This window comes from Microcaecilia unicolor, chromosome 1 (genome assembly GCF_901765095.1).
Source record: "Microcaecilia unicolor chromosome 1, aMicUni1.1, whole genome shotgun sequence".
Classification (NCBI taxonomy): domain Eukaryota; kingdom Metazoa; phylum Chordata; class Amphibia; order Gymnophiona; family Siphonopidae; genus Microcaecilia; species Microcaecilia unicolor.
The window spans coordinates 303051228-303066549 of NC_044031.1; the positions used below are offsets into that span (position 1 = coordinate 303051228).

The 15322-nt window shown below is 43.2% G+C and overlaps 1 protein-coding gene across 1 annotated transcript in view; it reads right to left on the bottom strand.

Annotated features, from left to right (window-relative positions):
- The window catches only part of LOC115473059 (cytochrome P450 2D15-like), a 105909-nt gene that overhangs the window by 51897 nt on the left and 38690 nt on the right, over positions 1-15322 (bottom strand). The window contains exon 5 of the mRNA XM_030207692.1: positions 2686-2859. Within this exon, the coding sequence (XP_030063552.1) occupies positions 2686-2859 (174 nt within the window). The remainder of the gene's footprint in view (positions 1-2685; positions 2860-15322) is intronic.

A 15322-nucleotide genomic window follows, 5' to 3' on the forward strand; every position in this document is an offset into this window, starting at 1 on the left:
GCACTTCCCAATACCAGGAAATAAATCAATACGTCAAGAGTACAGGTAAGCTCAGCCTTAACACTGCCGCCATCTTGGACCCTCCATGCGCTGATGCTGTTTCTGTTTCATTAACTGTACTGAGAAATTGTAATAATGTTTCTGCATTGGGTAGACAGTAGAGACCTCTAGTGTCTGTGCTAGAACAAAATACATTGACTTCTTTGAATACGCTGTTTCTGGGAATGGTGGTTGAAGGGGACCACTTTTGGAGGGAAGCTAGGATTGGTAAAAAAGCCTAAGCCCTGTTTGTTTTTGTTTCTGATTTTTCCAGCCACTAAAACAGTTCTGTACGGGCATAAAGGACTTTGGCTAACCCAGGCATTGTGACAGGGAAAAAGGAAATAAGTGGTGAAAAGTGGCAGAGGGTTGTTTAGGCTTCTGCACTTGCTCAGAAGTCAGTGTCTGTGTTCTAAGGATATGGATGAAGGAGTGGAGCAGTTGGAGAAATGAGAACAACAGGGGACCCAGGTCCAGAGAAAAAGCTGGAGGGGAAACATATGATGTCCCTGGGACCTATACAAGAAGGATCAAGTAGAGAAGAAAATGACAGTGATCACAGCCAGGGCCACCGAGAGGGGGGGACAGGGGGGACAAAAGTCCCGGGGCCCGGCGCTGCCGCCGCCTGGCCCACCCTCTGTCGCCGCCTGGCCCGCCCTCCGTCACTCCCGGAACTAACCTTAAGCCTTCTTTCACTTCGCAGCAAGCAGCAGCAGGTCAGGCCACTCCTTCCTTCCATGTCCCGCCCTCGCCTGACGTAACGTCCGCGAGGGCGGGGCACGGAAGGAAGGAGGAGAGGTCTGCCCTGCCGCTGCTTGCTGCGAAGTGAAAGGAGGCTTAAGGTTAGTTCCGAGGGCCCGGCCCGATAGCGGGTGGAGGGGACCCGGCGACCTCGGGTGGGTGGGCAGCGGGGGGGCCCGGCGATCTCGGGTGGGTGGCGACCTCGGGTGGGGGGCCCCGGGGGCAGCCTTGTCCCGGGCCCAGCTCTGTCCCGGGCCCAGCTCCGGCTCTCGGCGGCCCTGATCACAGCTGGGTGTAAAACCAGCATCTGAAATGTGTACAAGAGGGAAACAGGAGTCTCTTGGGAGTAGAGAGTCCTGGGAGAACTAAGGAGTCCTTTGACTAAGCTGTGTAAGGGCCTATGCGCGTATGGCACGTGCCAAATTGGCACTACTGCCAGGCTAGCATGTGAGCTGGGCAGTAATTCCGAATTTGGCATGCGCCAAATCCCAGAGTAGAAAATCATTTTCTATTTTCTACCGCGGGCCACTTACCCAGCAGTAAACAGCAGTTAGCGCACGCTGCATGCTTACCACGTGTGTGAGACCTTACCACTAGGTCAATGGGTGATGGTAAGGTCTCAGGCTGAAAACGGACTCGCGCTGGTTTCAATTTTAGCGCACGTCTATTTTCCGGCCCCTTTTTAAAAAGGCACATTTTCCTGGACACAGTAAAAAAAAAATGGCCCAGCGTGTGCCCAAAAGACACACTCACACTACTGCAGGCCACTTTTTACTGTGGCTTAGTAAAAGGAACTGTAAAGTGTTTGCTGTGTTTTTGCTCTCTGCTATACTCTAGTTTGTCTTTTTTGCTTGAAGAATATTTTCAATAAAACTTGTTGGTTCAGAACCCCAGTTCTAGCCTGGACAGTTATTAAATGCCAATGGAGAAATGGAGTGTGTGGATTATTTGGCAATGCATCCCCCACCCCCCCCCCAATGATACTACACCCAATACCAAATTAGTTTATTTAGGGTAACATGTAATAGTGCTAGAACTGCATCCAGGCTGACAGGGTTTACACATTTGTATCGTTGATTATTTTTTTTATATATAGTCTTATGAACCACTTTAGGGATTTTTGCATTGTGGTATAGCAAATTTGTTTAAAATTAAAAAAAAATTGCTATTTAGCACAAGAGCTTCGAATAGTAAACTTCTTATAAAAGCAGGGTAATACTTGGCCCTGACATGTGCCAAAGTGACTTTTGGTAAAGAAAAATGAACTGAAATGGAAAACACGTTCCTGACTGTAGCCAACTACTACTGGGTTTCTTTGATTTTTACTGAGATCATACAGTGTGACTTGGTGATAACTGTAACCAGGTCTTCAGATTTCACAGTTCTGGGCAGTCATCAATATGATGACAACTTTAATACATGGTTCTAGGTGTTCATAAGTGGAGAGGAACATCATTCCATAGGGTGGGTGAAGCTCTTTTGAGCAGGGACTGTCTTTTCTTCATGTTCAATTGTAAAGTGCTGCGTACGACTGGTAGCGCTATAGAAATGATTTATAGTAGTAGTAACGACTGAGAAGTAGGTGTTTCTTGCAAGATGTGAGCGCACCTGGAGGAATGAAGATACCACTAAAAGTTGCTTTTGGGAGGAATGTAAGGTATCTGTAGGAGAGTAGGATAAGAAAAGTGGGAGACCAGAGTGGAGAATTTGGGTAGTGGTGACAATGATTTTATAGAGAATTCGAAATTGAACGGGCAGCCAGTGTTCTGCTTGAAGAACAGAGATAAAAGGAGGAAAAAGGAGCGAGAAAAAGGAAGTAAAACAGACAGATGGAGAGAGAAAGAAAACCAGTTTTGCAAAAAATTGTGAAATAGTTCCAAGGTGTCTTTAACCATTGATATTTACCTTTTCCATTTCTTCCAAAAAGGCATCAATGTAATCCCTTTGGTGGGATGGGTCCCAGCTCTTCTTGTGTTCTTCAACAATCTCTTCTAGAAAACTTAAGTAATTGTATAGGCATTTTACATACTTCTGATGAGGCCCTGGCACATGCCTTAGCCAGGGTGCTACATTTAGAATCTAGGAATCAAAAGGAAAAGAGAAGATCCTGAATCTACAGCATTCATGGAAGAGGACATAGAAGCTAATGGTACTGGAAATTACAAGGGGCTTAAGCTTGTTAGTTCTTTATAGCTCCTTATACTCTGCAAAACCCTCACTCAATGGTGCCCAATATTCCAAAAAAGCTGACCTCTCAAACCAAGGCACCAAAGTTAGGTTCTGAATGTGTGCCCTGTATTCAGCAAAATTAAGATTCTAAGAGGGACATTTTTGAAAGCATGTCCAAGTCAAAACTGGGACGTCCTACCCATGTCTAAAAAAACTAGCCATTTCACATCCATTTTCAAACAGGTAAAACGTTGGGGGTTTCCTGTTTATAAATATGTAAGAACGTCCAAAATGAGCAGCCATTTTCCAAAATAAACCATCCAAATTATGAATGCCCAAAACCCAAGGACAAGGACATCTGTCTGGCAACAATTTTACAGAAACAACCACACAGACATCCCTGCAGAGCAGAGGGGCAACCTAGTGGTCAGTGCAGTGGACTTTAATCCAGGGCACCCAGGTTCATATTCCATTGCAACTCTGTTATTTTAAATGCTGAGCCCTCCAGAGACAGGGAAATATCTACTGTACCTGAATGTGCACCAGTTCAATAGCCCTCAGACTTGCAGGCGTCTTTAATATTTAGGTACAGTAGGTATATCTCTGTTTCTGGAGAGCACACAATCAAAAGTTAAGAAAAGAAAAAGAGTTGAAATGAGATTTTAACCTGGGTCTCCTGGTTTACATTCCACTGCACTCATAGGCGGTCGGTGGCCCAACTGTTTGGGGAGGCTAAAGGGGGCGGGGTTAGGGGTGGGGCCAGGGGCAGGGCTTACATCCATAATTGTCTGACAACACAGAAAAAAAATAAGTCACAATACCTTTTATTAAATTTAGATATTAAATATGTATCATATGTCAAAGAATAAAGTGGTTGCTCAAAGCATATACTAATCACAATTGCTCAGCTGCAAAACACTATGCACAAATTTGTGCAAAAACACACTCATAAACCTTACTGTACCATAACACTAGGCAGACCCTAATAAACCAATATACCACCCATACGGGAAATGCAGACCATCAACAATATGAAACAAGGGATCATAATATCACAATTCTCATGTAGAGCCACAAAACACCCTTTTAGGGTGGAAAGTGTTCACAATGAGCTCCTTTTATGAACGACTATATGTAGATCCTTCAAGAGGTAGTGTGTCATGATTTAGGCTCTAAAACCCTTTCTGATGATTTGGTGCCACCTCAGTAAGCCCAATACACAATCTCTCCAGTGCAAAACACTATACACAAACTTGTGCAAAAACACACTCATATAGCCTTACCAAACCATAACAGTACTAATTGCAAGGACAGGATGAGCTAAACCTTATGCGTGGAAAGGCAGCACTGTAATTACACCGGGCTCTAAAATACCAGTGCACAACCTAGTGAAACAAAAAAAACCCCAAAAAGGGCTGAAAATACTACACGCTAGCAGAATACTGCACCTTGATCACACATGAAAAACACATGACACAACAGATATGAAGGCAAAATACTGAACTGGAAAGTTACCTCAAGAAGTCAGACTCCGCATGCAGCAATACTAGAAAAATTGAAATTTACATGCAAAACATCACAGATGCACATTTCCAAAAGCTGACATATTCCAGTTAATAAATTCTGAATAAAATACTGTTTTCTACCTTTGGTCCCAGTGTCTTCTGTTTTATGCAGTGTCTTCTTTCCATTTGATATTTTTTCTCTCACCATGTCCACCATCCTCCTGTGTCCTTATGCGTCCTGTCTACCATCTGTAGCCCTGTCCCTATCCTTCAGTATCCCGATCCAGCTCTTTAATTCAACAGTTGTCCCTCCATCCATATCCAGCATTTCTCCTCACTCCCCTCCATCCATGTGCATATACTTCCCTTCCCTCCATCCATGTCCAGCACCTTCCCTCTTTCTCTCCTACCATTCCATCCAGTGTCATCCCTCTTTCTCTCTCCATCCTTCCACCCATTATCCTCTCCCAATCCTTCCGTCTATTGTCTTCCTCTATCTCCCCTTCCTTCTAGACAGTTCTCTCTCTTGACCCTTTTCCATTCAGCATGTCCTCTCTCACCCCATCCTTCCAGTGTCTTTCCTCTTTCCCTCCCTACCAGTTTCTTTCCTCCTTCCAGCATTTTTCCTCTTTCTCCCTCCTTTCATCCAGCCAGCATTTCTCAGTCTGACAGCTAGGGCCTCCCCCAGTTTCTCCCCAGTAGCTTCTCTCTCTCTCATGCCCATGTCCCCTCTTTCTCTCCCCATCTCTCTCTGGCCATCCCCTGCTCTTTTCCATGTCCCTGGCTCTCCCCTGTTCTTTTCCATGGCCCCTCTTTCTCTCCCCATCTCTTTCTGGCTCTCCCCTGCTTTTTTCCATGTCCCTGGCTCTGCTCTTTTCCATGGCCCCTCTTTCTTTCCCCATTTCTTTCTGGCTCTCCCCTGCTTTTTTTTTTTCCATGTCCCTGGCTCTCCTCTGCTCTTTTCCATGGCCCCTCTTTCTTTCCCCATCTCTTTCTGGCTCTCCCCTGCTTTTTTCCATGTCCCTGGCTCTGCTCTGCTCTTTTCCATGGCCCCTCTTTCTTTCCCCATTTCTTTCTGGCTCTCCCCTGCTTTTTTTTTTTCCATGTCCCTGGCTCTCCCGTGCTCTTTTCCATGTCCCCTCTTTCTTTCCCTATCGCTCTCTGGCTCTCCACTGCTCTTATTCATGTCCCCTGGCTCTCCCCTGCTCTCCTCCTACCGTTTCCACACGTTCTCTTCTCTCCCTCCGGCCCGGGCCTCTTTACAGCAGCTGACAGAAGAAGAAAAAGAAGCGCGGGGCCGCAGCAGCGTTCAGGCATGCGCTGTCGGCTCTGCCAGTCCTCTGCCCCCGGAACGGGAAATTGACGTCACGAGGCAGAGACCGGCAGAGCCGACAGCGCATGTCTGAACGCTGCTGCGGCCCCGCGCTTCTTTTTCTTCTTATGTTATGCTGGCTCCGAGAGAAGCGGCGGCAGCGGATGAGTGTAGGTGTTGTTCCTGGCTGCCGCTGCGCTGCTCAATAGAAGCGGCGGCAGCAGAAGATTTCGTCGTCGGGAGTCTCAGGGTACATTTGGAGAGGGAGGCAGGCGGGGCCGCCGCGAAGCTCACAGCTGGGCTAGCCTCCCCAAGCCTCTTATACGGGGCGCCTATGACTGCACTGACCACTAGGCCACCCTTCCAACCTGTTTGCTGTTATGTTCAGAATGTCCATAATACCAGATTTTGTCAGGGAGTCTAGTTTCTCTTTCTGGTGTCACTTTCAGATGTGAGGGAAGGGGACAGTAACCACTGGGGGATTAAGGAGGAGTCATGCCTTAATCCCTCGGTGGTCAGCTATTCAATCAGGGCAACTTTTTATACCCTGGACATGATGGAAACAGGTCTACCTTAGGATTCCCTTCTTGTTTTGACCTGGACTTTTCTTCCCGTTTGATTATCACCGTTGAACATCCTAAATTTGGGCCCTCCTTGATCCCACCTTAAACACAGCCACAACACATCCCCTTGCTATTTGGACAAACTGCAGTGTAGGATGTCCAAATTCTGCCTTTTGAAAATCAAAATTCAGATGTTTTTGGCATATAGATGCTGTTTTGCCATTTTAAGACATCTATATGTTTTTGAAAATGAGTCCCTAAGTTTTCAGCTGAAAATCCACTTAAACTTGGTGGTCTAAAAGTTATTAGGAAAATATTCAAAGAGTTTAGGCTCCTAACTTTGAGCATTAGACTCCCAAACTGGTATGTTTGAAATTTTAATGTTTCTAGTTTGAATGGACTCCTAAGTCTAGGAGCCTAAAAAGTAGGTGGAAACAGGAGGGGATTTAGGGTATTATGTGATGTTTTGTTTTGGAAGTATTAATATACAATTATGTATGTTATTTTGTATACTGCTGAGAATTGTAAAATTGTAGCTCTTTTTCAAATTTCTCACCTGCTGTTTATTCTATAACAATACACTGCTATGATCTGCAAGTTAATTAATAGCGGTATAGAAAATCGCAATAAATAAATGAAAAGGCTAGGAGCTTAGCACTGGTTTTCAGGATTAGGCTCCTAAATCTAGACTAATGACTGGCAGGCCTAAATGTAGAAGCATAACTTTTAGAATTCTTAGTTTAGGTGATTTTGATTAGAGCATCTAGATAGGAAATGGGATGTCCAAGTCAAAATGTTTACAAGTTTACCTGTATTTTACAAAAAGCTCTGCTGAATATGGAACCTGTTAGAAATACACATATGGATGCACTAGAAATAACATCACAAGCACTGAAAACAGCCAATTTCACACAGTGACGTGTCCAAAAAAAAGAGTACTATCACTTGAGGTTTTGCTCATATAAGGGCCAACATTTCCGTATATAAGAGCCAATTTTGCAACCTATAGATGTAAATGTTGACACATTAAAGTAGTAATTTCATAAAGTCATTTCCCTGCATATGACCTCTTATAAAATATTGACTGCATAAAATACATGTTTTGCCATCAGGGCTGTTCTTTGCCAGTGGGCAGTGGAGTTTGGCTATCTCCTGATGAATATTCTCAGTCAATGCATAGAAGATTCTATATATGGCGCCTAATAAAAATCGGATGTGAAATCAGTATCAACTAAACGTATTCTATAATTGGTTCCTAGATTTAGGAGCCGATTATAGAATACGGTTAGTTCATATTTCAGTGCCTAAATCTATGTGCATCCATTTACACCAACAAAAACTTGGTGTAAATCCCTGCGTGTAGATTTAGGCGCAGTAGGCCATATTTATTTATTTATTTATTTATTTGTTGCATTTGTATCCCACATTTTCCCACCTATTTGTAGGCTCAATGTGGCTTACATAGTACGGAGAGGCGTTTGCAGACTCCGGTATGAACAAATACAAAGTGATGTTGTGGTAAGATAAAGTTCATGTGGCACAGCCACATTAGGGCATCGTATAACGGAAGAGTTGTGTTATGTCCATTACGTACTTTAGTTTTGTTGTGTTGCAGAGATCAGGCATTTATGTTGGATCAGTAGGGTATGCCTTTTTAAACAGGTTAGTTTTTAGTGTTTTCCAGAAGTTTAGGTGATCAGACGTAGTTTTCAAGGCTTTTGGTAATTCGTTCCACAGTTGTGTGCTTATGTAGGAAAAACTGGATGCTTAGGTTGATTTGTATTTGAGTCCTTTGCAACTTGGGTAGTGCAGATTTAGGTACGTTTGTGTTGATTCGGATGTGTTTCTAATTGGTAGGTCGATCAAGTCTGTCATGTATCCCGGGGCTTCATCGTAGATGATTTTGTGAACCAGAGCGCAGATTTTGAAAGCAATGCGTTCTTTGATCGGGAGCCAGTGTACTTTTTCACGTAGGGGTTTTGCACTTTCAAATCGCGTTTTTTCGAAGATAAGCCTAGCTGCCATGTTTTCAGCGGTCTAAGGTTTCTTTAAGGTTTGTTCTTTACATCCCACATAAATTCCATTGCAGTAGTCTACAGGCTTAGTACCACTGATTGTACCAGGTTGTGAAATGTTTTCCACGGGAAGAATTGCTTCACACGTTTGAGCTTCCACATTAAGTGGAACATTTTCTTTGTCATGGATATCACTTGGCTCTCTAGTGTTGTTGCGGTCCATTGTAGTGCCGAAGATAGGGAGGGTGTAATCTGGGATGTTGATGATTGTGGGGTTGTCCGCGTTGTGTTGGGATGAGAGGATGAGACAGTGTGTTTTTTCCTTGTTGAGTTTTAGTTGAAATGCATTAGCCCAAAAGTCCATGATGTTCAAGCTGAGCTTGATTTCGTTGGTGATTTCAGTCAGGTTAGATTTGAAAGGGATGTATATTGTGACATCATCTACATAGATGAAAGGGTTAAAGCCTTGGTTGGATAAGGACTTGGCTAGTGGGGGTCATCATTAGGTTGAAGAGGATCGGTGATAGCGGTGATCCTTGTGGTACTCCACAGTCTGCTTTCCACGGTGATGATATGTATGAGTTTCATTTTACTTGATATGTTCTTGTGGTTAGGAAACCCTTGATCCAGCTAAGTATGTTTCCACAGATCCTGAACTTATCTAGTAATCTTATTAGTATATTATGGTTTACCATGTCGAATGGACTAGACATGTCGAATTGGAGGAGGAGGATGTTTTTGCCTATTGCTATTTCCTGCTTGAATTTGGCTAGAAGAGTGAGTAGTATTGTTTCCCTGCTGTGGAGGGGCAAAAACCTGACTGTGATTCGTGTAATATTGAGAATTTATTTATATAGTCTGTAAGTTGTTTGGCTACCATGCTTTCCATCAGTTTGACTAACAACGGGATGGATGTTACTGGACGGTAGTTAGTGATTTCATTTGTTTTTTTCTTGGTGTCTTTTGGTATCGGGGTGAGTAGGATGTTGCCATTTTCCTTAGGGAAGAGACCTTGCTGAAGCATGTAATTTAGGTGGGTTGTGAGGTCTGCTATGAAGCAGTCAGGGGTGGATTTCATTAGGTAGTTGGGGCAGGTATCAAGTTTGCAGTGAGTGTCGGAGAACCTGCTGATCGCCTGTGTAACTGTATTGACGGTAAGTTGAGTGAAGTTTAACCAGGTTCGGTCTGCCGAGTATTCTCCAATGGTTGGGTCCAGCTCATTAAGGAAGTTTTCGATGTCAGTGTTGTCATGAGGTAGCGTGCTGTGTAGGTTTACAATTTTTTCGTTGAAATACTTAGCAAGTTTATCTGCAGATAGGATGTCTGTATGCGTTGTAGTGACCAAGTTGGTGTCTAGGAGTTTGTTCACAAGTTGGTATAATTTCTTCGTGTCTTTGTAATCTGTCCCTATTTTAGTTTTATAGTGTGATCTTTTGGTCGGTCTTATTGCGTATTTGTATTTTCTTTGTGATTGTTTCCATGTGTTAAGTGTGTGTTCGTCTTTTGTTTTTTTCCATGCTCGTTCGAGTTTCCTGGATTGTGTTTTTAGCTTTTTCAGTTCATCGTTGAACCATGGTATCAAGTTATGCTTTCATGAGGTTTTTGTTCATAAGGGTGCTATTTCATCTAGTATGCCTTTGCATCTTTTATCCCAATCCATGAGGAAGTATATGGAGTCTGTTTGTGCTGTCCATTCATTGTTGTATATCAGTTGCCAAAATGTTTTCATGTCTACATTACCTCTTGTGCTGTAGGATGTATATTATTTTATCTGGTGTAATCCCTTCTTCCACCAGTGTAGGGATAAGTTTAGTTTGTAGTGATCCATCCAGGGTGTTTCTGACCATTTCATATCTGTTATTAGTAAGTTGGTCTGTTGAAAGTTTGTGTGAGATGAGATCAAGTGTGTGCCCTTTAGCGTGGGTTGCTTGCATTTGGGGCCATTTGAGATACCATAAGTGGAGGAATTCCTTACATTCCCATGCGTTGATTTTGTTTGGGTCTTCTAAGTGAAGGTTGATGTCTCCTAGTACTAGTACACTGGGGTTGGTTACACATGTGTTTGAAATGAAGTCCATGAAGCTAGTTTGGCCTTCATTCCAATTACCTGGAGGTCTGTAAAACAAGACACAATTCAAATGATCACGTAATGTTTTCTTGTGGATTCTAACTGAGGCAATTTCAAGTTGAGGTGTCATGGACTCGGCAGCAGTTTCGGTGGTAAAGTGGAATTGATAGATTAGTGCTATGCCTCCGCCTTTCTTTTCCTTTCTGGTCCAGTGTGTGATTTTGTATCCTGGAGGGCACAGGTCTAGAATTATAGGGTCCTTTTGGTCGTGGATCCAGGTTTCAGTGATGAAGAGTAGGTCAAGGTCTTCTGCCATGATCCAGTCTGTTAGTATTGCTGTTTTGTTTACAGCGGATCTGGCGTTGATGTAGCCCACTTGGATTATTTGGAATGGGTCTTCTGCGTTTGGTGTTGTGTGGATTTTATTAGTTGTCGTTTCTTTGTGGAGGTGAGTTTGTTTGGGCCCTTCTTTGGATTTTGTGGTGGTTGTCCGCATGATGGTTTTCTTCCTTTGTTTAAGTTGTTGCCAGTTTGATGAGATGTGGTGTATCTGATCAATCTTTGATGATTGTATAATATGCGTATACTGTTACTTTCTGCGAGAGGGGTGGTTAGTGTTAAGTGGATCAGTGTTAAGGAGTAGATTATTAGGAGTAGTTTGAAGATATTCATTTTGGTTTCTATTCTCTGTGGTCTGCTAAAAGGCGTGTTCTGATGATTGGATGCGTGATAGGACTTTTGATCTTTGTTGTGGGGTCTGGTGTTCTGGTCTTGTGTTATTATTTCAGCTTGCCTTTCAACTGTTAAGATCAGTACTGGATCAGGTTTCAGTGATAAGTTAATGACCAGAGGAGATAAGAGGGGGGAGAGTGGCTCTGAATCAGGGTCCTCCTTAATCTGCCTCTTAGCAACTAATTGCTTCCTGCCCTCCTTGCCCAGAGCCCAAAGGATCTATAGTCTATAACTAGGTGTGTAAATTTTGGAACGCCCACGAAACGCCCGTTTCCCTGCCAATAACCACATCCCTTTTTGCCTGCACACATTAGAAGTTCAGCGCACATCGTTACAGAATACACTGTGTGCCTAGATTTTAATCAGTGCCAATTAGTGCTCATTATTGCTTAACTGCTGTTATCAGCACTCATTAGCTTGTTAAGTTACACGCTTGTTATAGAATCCACACCGATTTTGGCACAGATCTCTAGGGGCACAATATAGAATCCAGGGGATAGCGGCTAATCAGCTATATATGTACTGTATATATATTTGGCCACTTTAAACTTAACCAGCCAGCACTGAATATTAACTGAGGGGCCCTTTTACTAAGGTATGTAGGCGCCTACGCACTTCCAACACACGTCAATTTGGAAGTACCACCTGGCTACCACAAGCCCTGGGCGGTAATTCCATTTTTTACGCACGTCCAATACACGTGGCAGAAAATATGTTTTATTTTCTACTGCGTGGCACTAACCGGGCGGTAATTGACACTGTGCACTGATGATTACCATCCAGTTAACATGTGAGACCTTACCTCTAAGTCAACGGGTGTCGGTAAGGTCTCAGGCCGAAAATGGACGCACGCCAATTTTTATTTTGCCACAAGTCCATTTTCGGCCAAAACAAAAAAAGGCCTTTTTGCAGGTGTGCTGAAAATGGACCTGCACGCGTCCAATATTCACGACTACAACAGTGCAGGCCATTTTTCAGCGCACCTTAGTAAAAGGACCCCTTAGCCAGTTAAGTTTAAAGTTTAAAAAAATAAACCGGCTATTCAATGCTGGTCACCAGAAACAGCCCGGCATTGAATATCCGCCTACCGCGGGAGTCAGCCAGGCTGCCTCCTACAGTCTGAATATCAGCCCCATGTTCTTCAGCAGAGGGAGAGGAAGAGGGGGAAATTTACAGTTTGGGATAAAACACAATGCTTAAAACAATGATGAGTAGGGTATACAATTTGTCCGAGGCCACTTATTGATAATAGAAACTAGAGTATTAAATAAAGGCCTCTCTTTTGTGCTTACTCCAGTCTATAATGCTTTTAATGTCCGAGTTGAATTGTTTAAATTCATTAGGAAGTTAAAACTTATGGAATATTTTTCCTGCTAGTACAATGGATGCATCAATAGTAATAAGTCTCAATGGCAACCTAGGGGCAATACTCATCCTTTGATACAAGCCTATGACACAATAGTGCTAAGTGAGATAGCAGAGCTTGAGAAACAGAGTGTGTTGTGTTAGATAGGGGTATATAGCACAGATTCAAAGACAGAGAATTAGACAATAAATCCTTCTATAAAGAATTGAAGGCTGATCCTACACTTACTTTACAGAAAGAAATTAAGGCTTTATTGGAAATTGGAAAGGAAGACCCCACACCGTAAACTAGGCAGAACAGGACTGGAACCCCGGACTGGAGTTGCAGCAGAGGCAAACAAGCAGGAATAAGCAGAGCAGGCACCCTTAAACTTCACCTGCACTTGGCCGCCTTTCACCAGGAGTTGAGCCACTGACTGCAGGTGGCCGGCAGGACTTACTGGGCAAGGCAGGACTGGATACCCACTAGGCTGAACCAGGACTGAGGGTCAGAGGGGAAAGGAACATACAGGGGCAGCAGGGCAAGAAAGGGAAAGCTAAAGGGCTGGACTGAAAGCTGCAAGCAGCCACTAAAACAGGGAACAAAACACTGATAACAAGACACAGAACTGAAAGCTGCAGAGCAGCCACAAAGACACAAACAGACAAAGACTAAACACAAAACTATAACCCAGAGACAGGACAAACAACAACCTAATCTAAACTACACACAACCTAACTAGAAACAAACAAGAATCTCAGGCAAGAACTTAAACAGAAGTGCAACAAGTACCAACATACCAGGGCCTAAGGCGATGCAAAGGCAAAGGCAGAGAATTTCCAACTGACTAATAAGCCCCGCAGCAGCTGAGGCTCACCTGCAGCAATCACCAGGCAACTATGGGTGCTGTATAGGTTCAATCCAAGCAAGCAAGTCTGGCAGCCCGGAAGATCCGGACCGGACTGGGCTGAAATCTGAAATGGGTGACAATAACCAGACAGTCCATTGCAGCCACCAGGTCTGGCCACCAGGTGGCGAGAGGGAGAGCACGAAACATGGGCACAACCATGACAACTGGTCACAAACTATTTCTTTAAAAGACTTTAGAGAACAAACGTGTAACATAGTAAGTGACGGCAGAAAAAGACCTGTACGGTCCATCCAGTCTGACCAACAAGATAAACTCATATGTGCTACTTTATATGTATACCTAACCTTGATTTGTATCTGCCATTTTCACGGCACAGACCATAGACGTCTGCCCAGCACTAGCCCCGCCTCCTAAACACCGGTGCTGCCACCCAATCTCTGCTAAGCTTCTGAGGATACATTTCTTCTGAACAGGATACCTTTATGTTTATCCCACACTTTTTTGAATTCAGTTACCGTTTTCATCTCCACCACCTCCCTCAGGAGCCTTCTTAATTAGGAGGAGATATGAGGAATTAGCTGGGTCAGATGTGACAGGTCTTGTAAACCACCACAATGGTTAATTTGTGTCCAAATAGTAGTATATCAAATACTCAAATAAATAAAAGTTATAGCAAAGAACTATCTCACACACTGGCAGCCTGGAGAAGAGGATCCAAGGGCCTTGCTCCCATAATAATTTGATGCCATCCACGGCACACTTCTCTTTCAAGCACATTACTTTCTTTCTTCTCTAACCCTGTACAGATTTTTATTGTATGTTTTTAAGATTGTTTAATATTGTACACTATCTCCATTGTAAGCAAATATTTCAGGAAGTTGGATAAGAAAATTATTTTAAATATATTAACATGCCAGGTACTTCATTATATGATAGGGTGCATCTAAGCTTCTGCAACATAGTGAGACTATCAGATCCTTTGTAATTTCTAGCTCTTATCTGCTTTGGGTTAATACATAAGTATTGCCACACTGGGACAGACAAAGGGTCCATCAAGCCCAGAATCCTGTTTCCAACAGTGGCCAATCCAGGTCACAAATACCTGGCAAGATCCCAAAAATGTTCAAAACATTTTATGCTACTTATCCCAGATTAAAAGCACTGAATTTTTCCCAAGTCAATTTAATAATGGTCTATGGACTTTTCCTTTAGGAAGCCGTCCAGACCTTTTTTAAACTCCGCTAAGCTAACCGCCTTTACCACATTCTCTGGCAACAAATTCCAGAGTTTAATTACATATTGAGTGAAGAAACATTTTCTCCGATTCGTATCAAATTTGTAGCTTCATCGCATGCCCCCTAGTCCTAGTATTTTTGGAAATAGTAAACAAATGATTCACGTCTACCCGTTCCACTGCACTCATTATTTTATAGACCTCTATCATATCTCCCCTCAGCCGTCTTTTCTCCAAGCTGAAAAGCCCTAGACGCTTCAGCCTTTCCTCATAGGGAAGTCGTCCCATCCCCTTTATCATTTTCGTCGTGCTTTTCTCTACCTTTTCTAATTTCACTATATCTTTCTGAGATGCAGTGACCAGAATTAAACACAATATTTGAGATGCGGTGACCAGAATTGAACACAATATTCGAGGTGCGGTCGCACCATGGACCGATACAAGGGCAATATAAAACTTTTGTTTTGTTTTCCATTCCTTTCCTAATAATACCTAACATTCTATTTCCTTTCTTAGCCGCAGCAGCACACTGAACAGAGGGTTGCAACATATCAACAATGACACCGCAATCTCTTTCTTGGTTGGTGACTCCTAACGTGGAATCTTGCATTACGTAGCTATAGATCGGTTCCTCTTTCCCTCATGCATCACTTTGCACTTGCTTACATTAAACGTCATCTGTCATTTAGACACCCATTCTCCCAGTCTCGTAAGGTCCTCTTGTAATT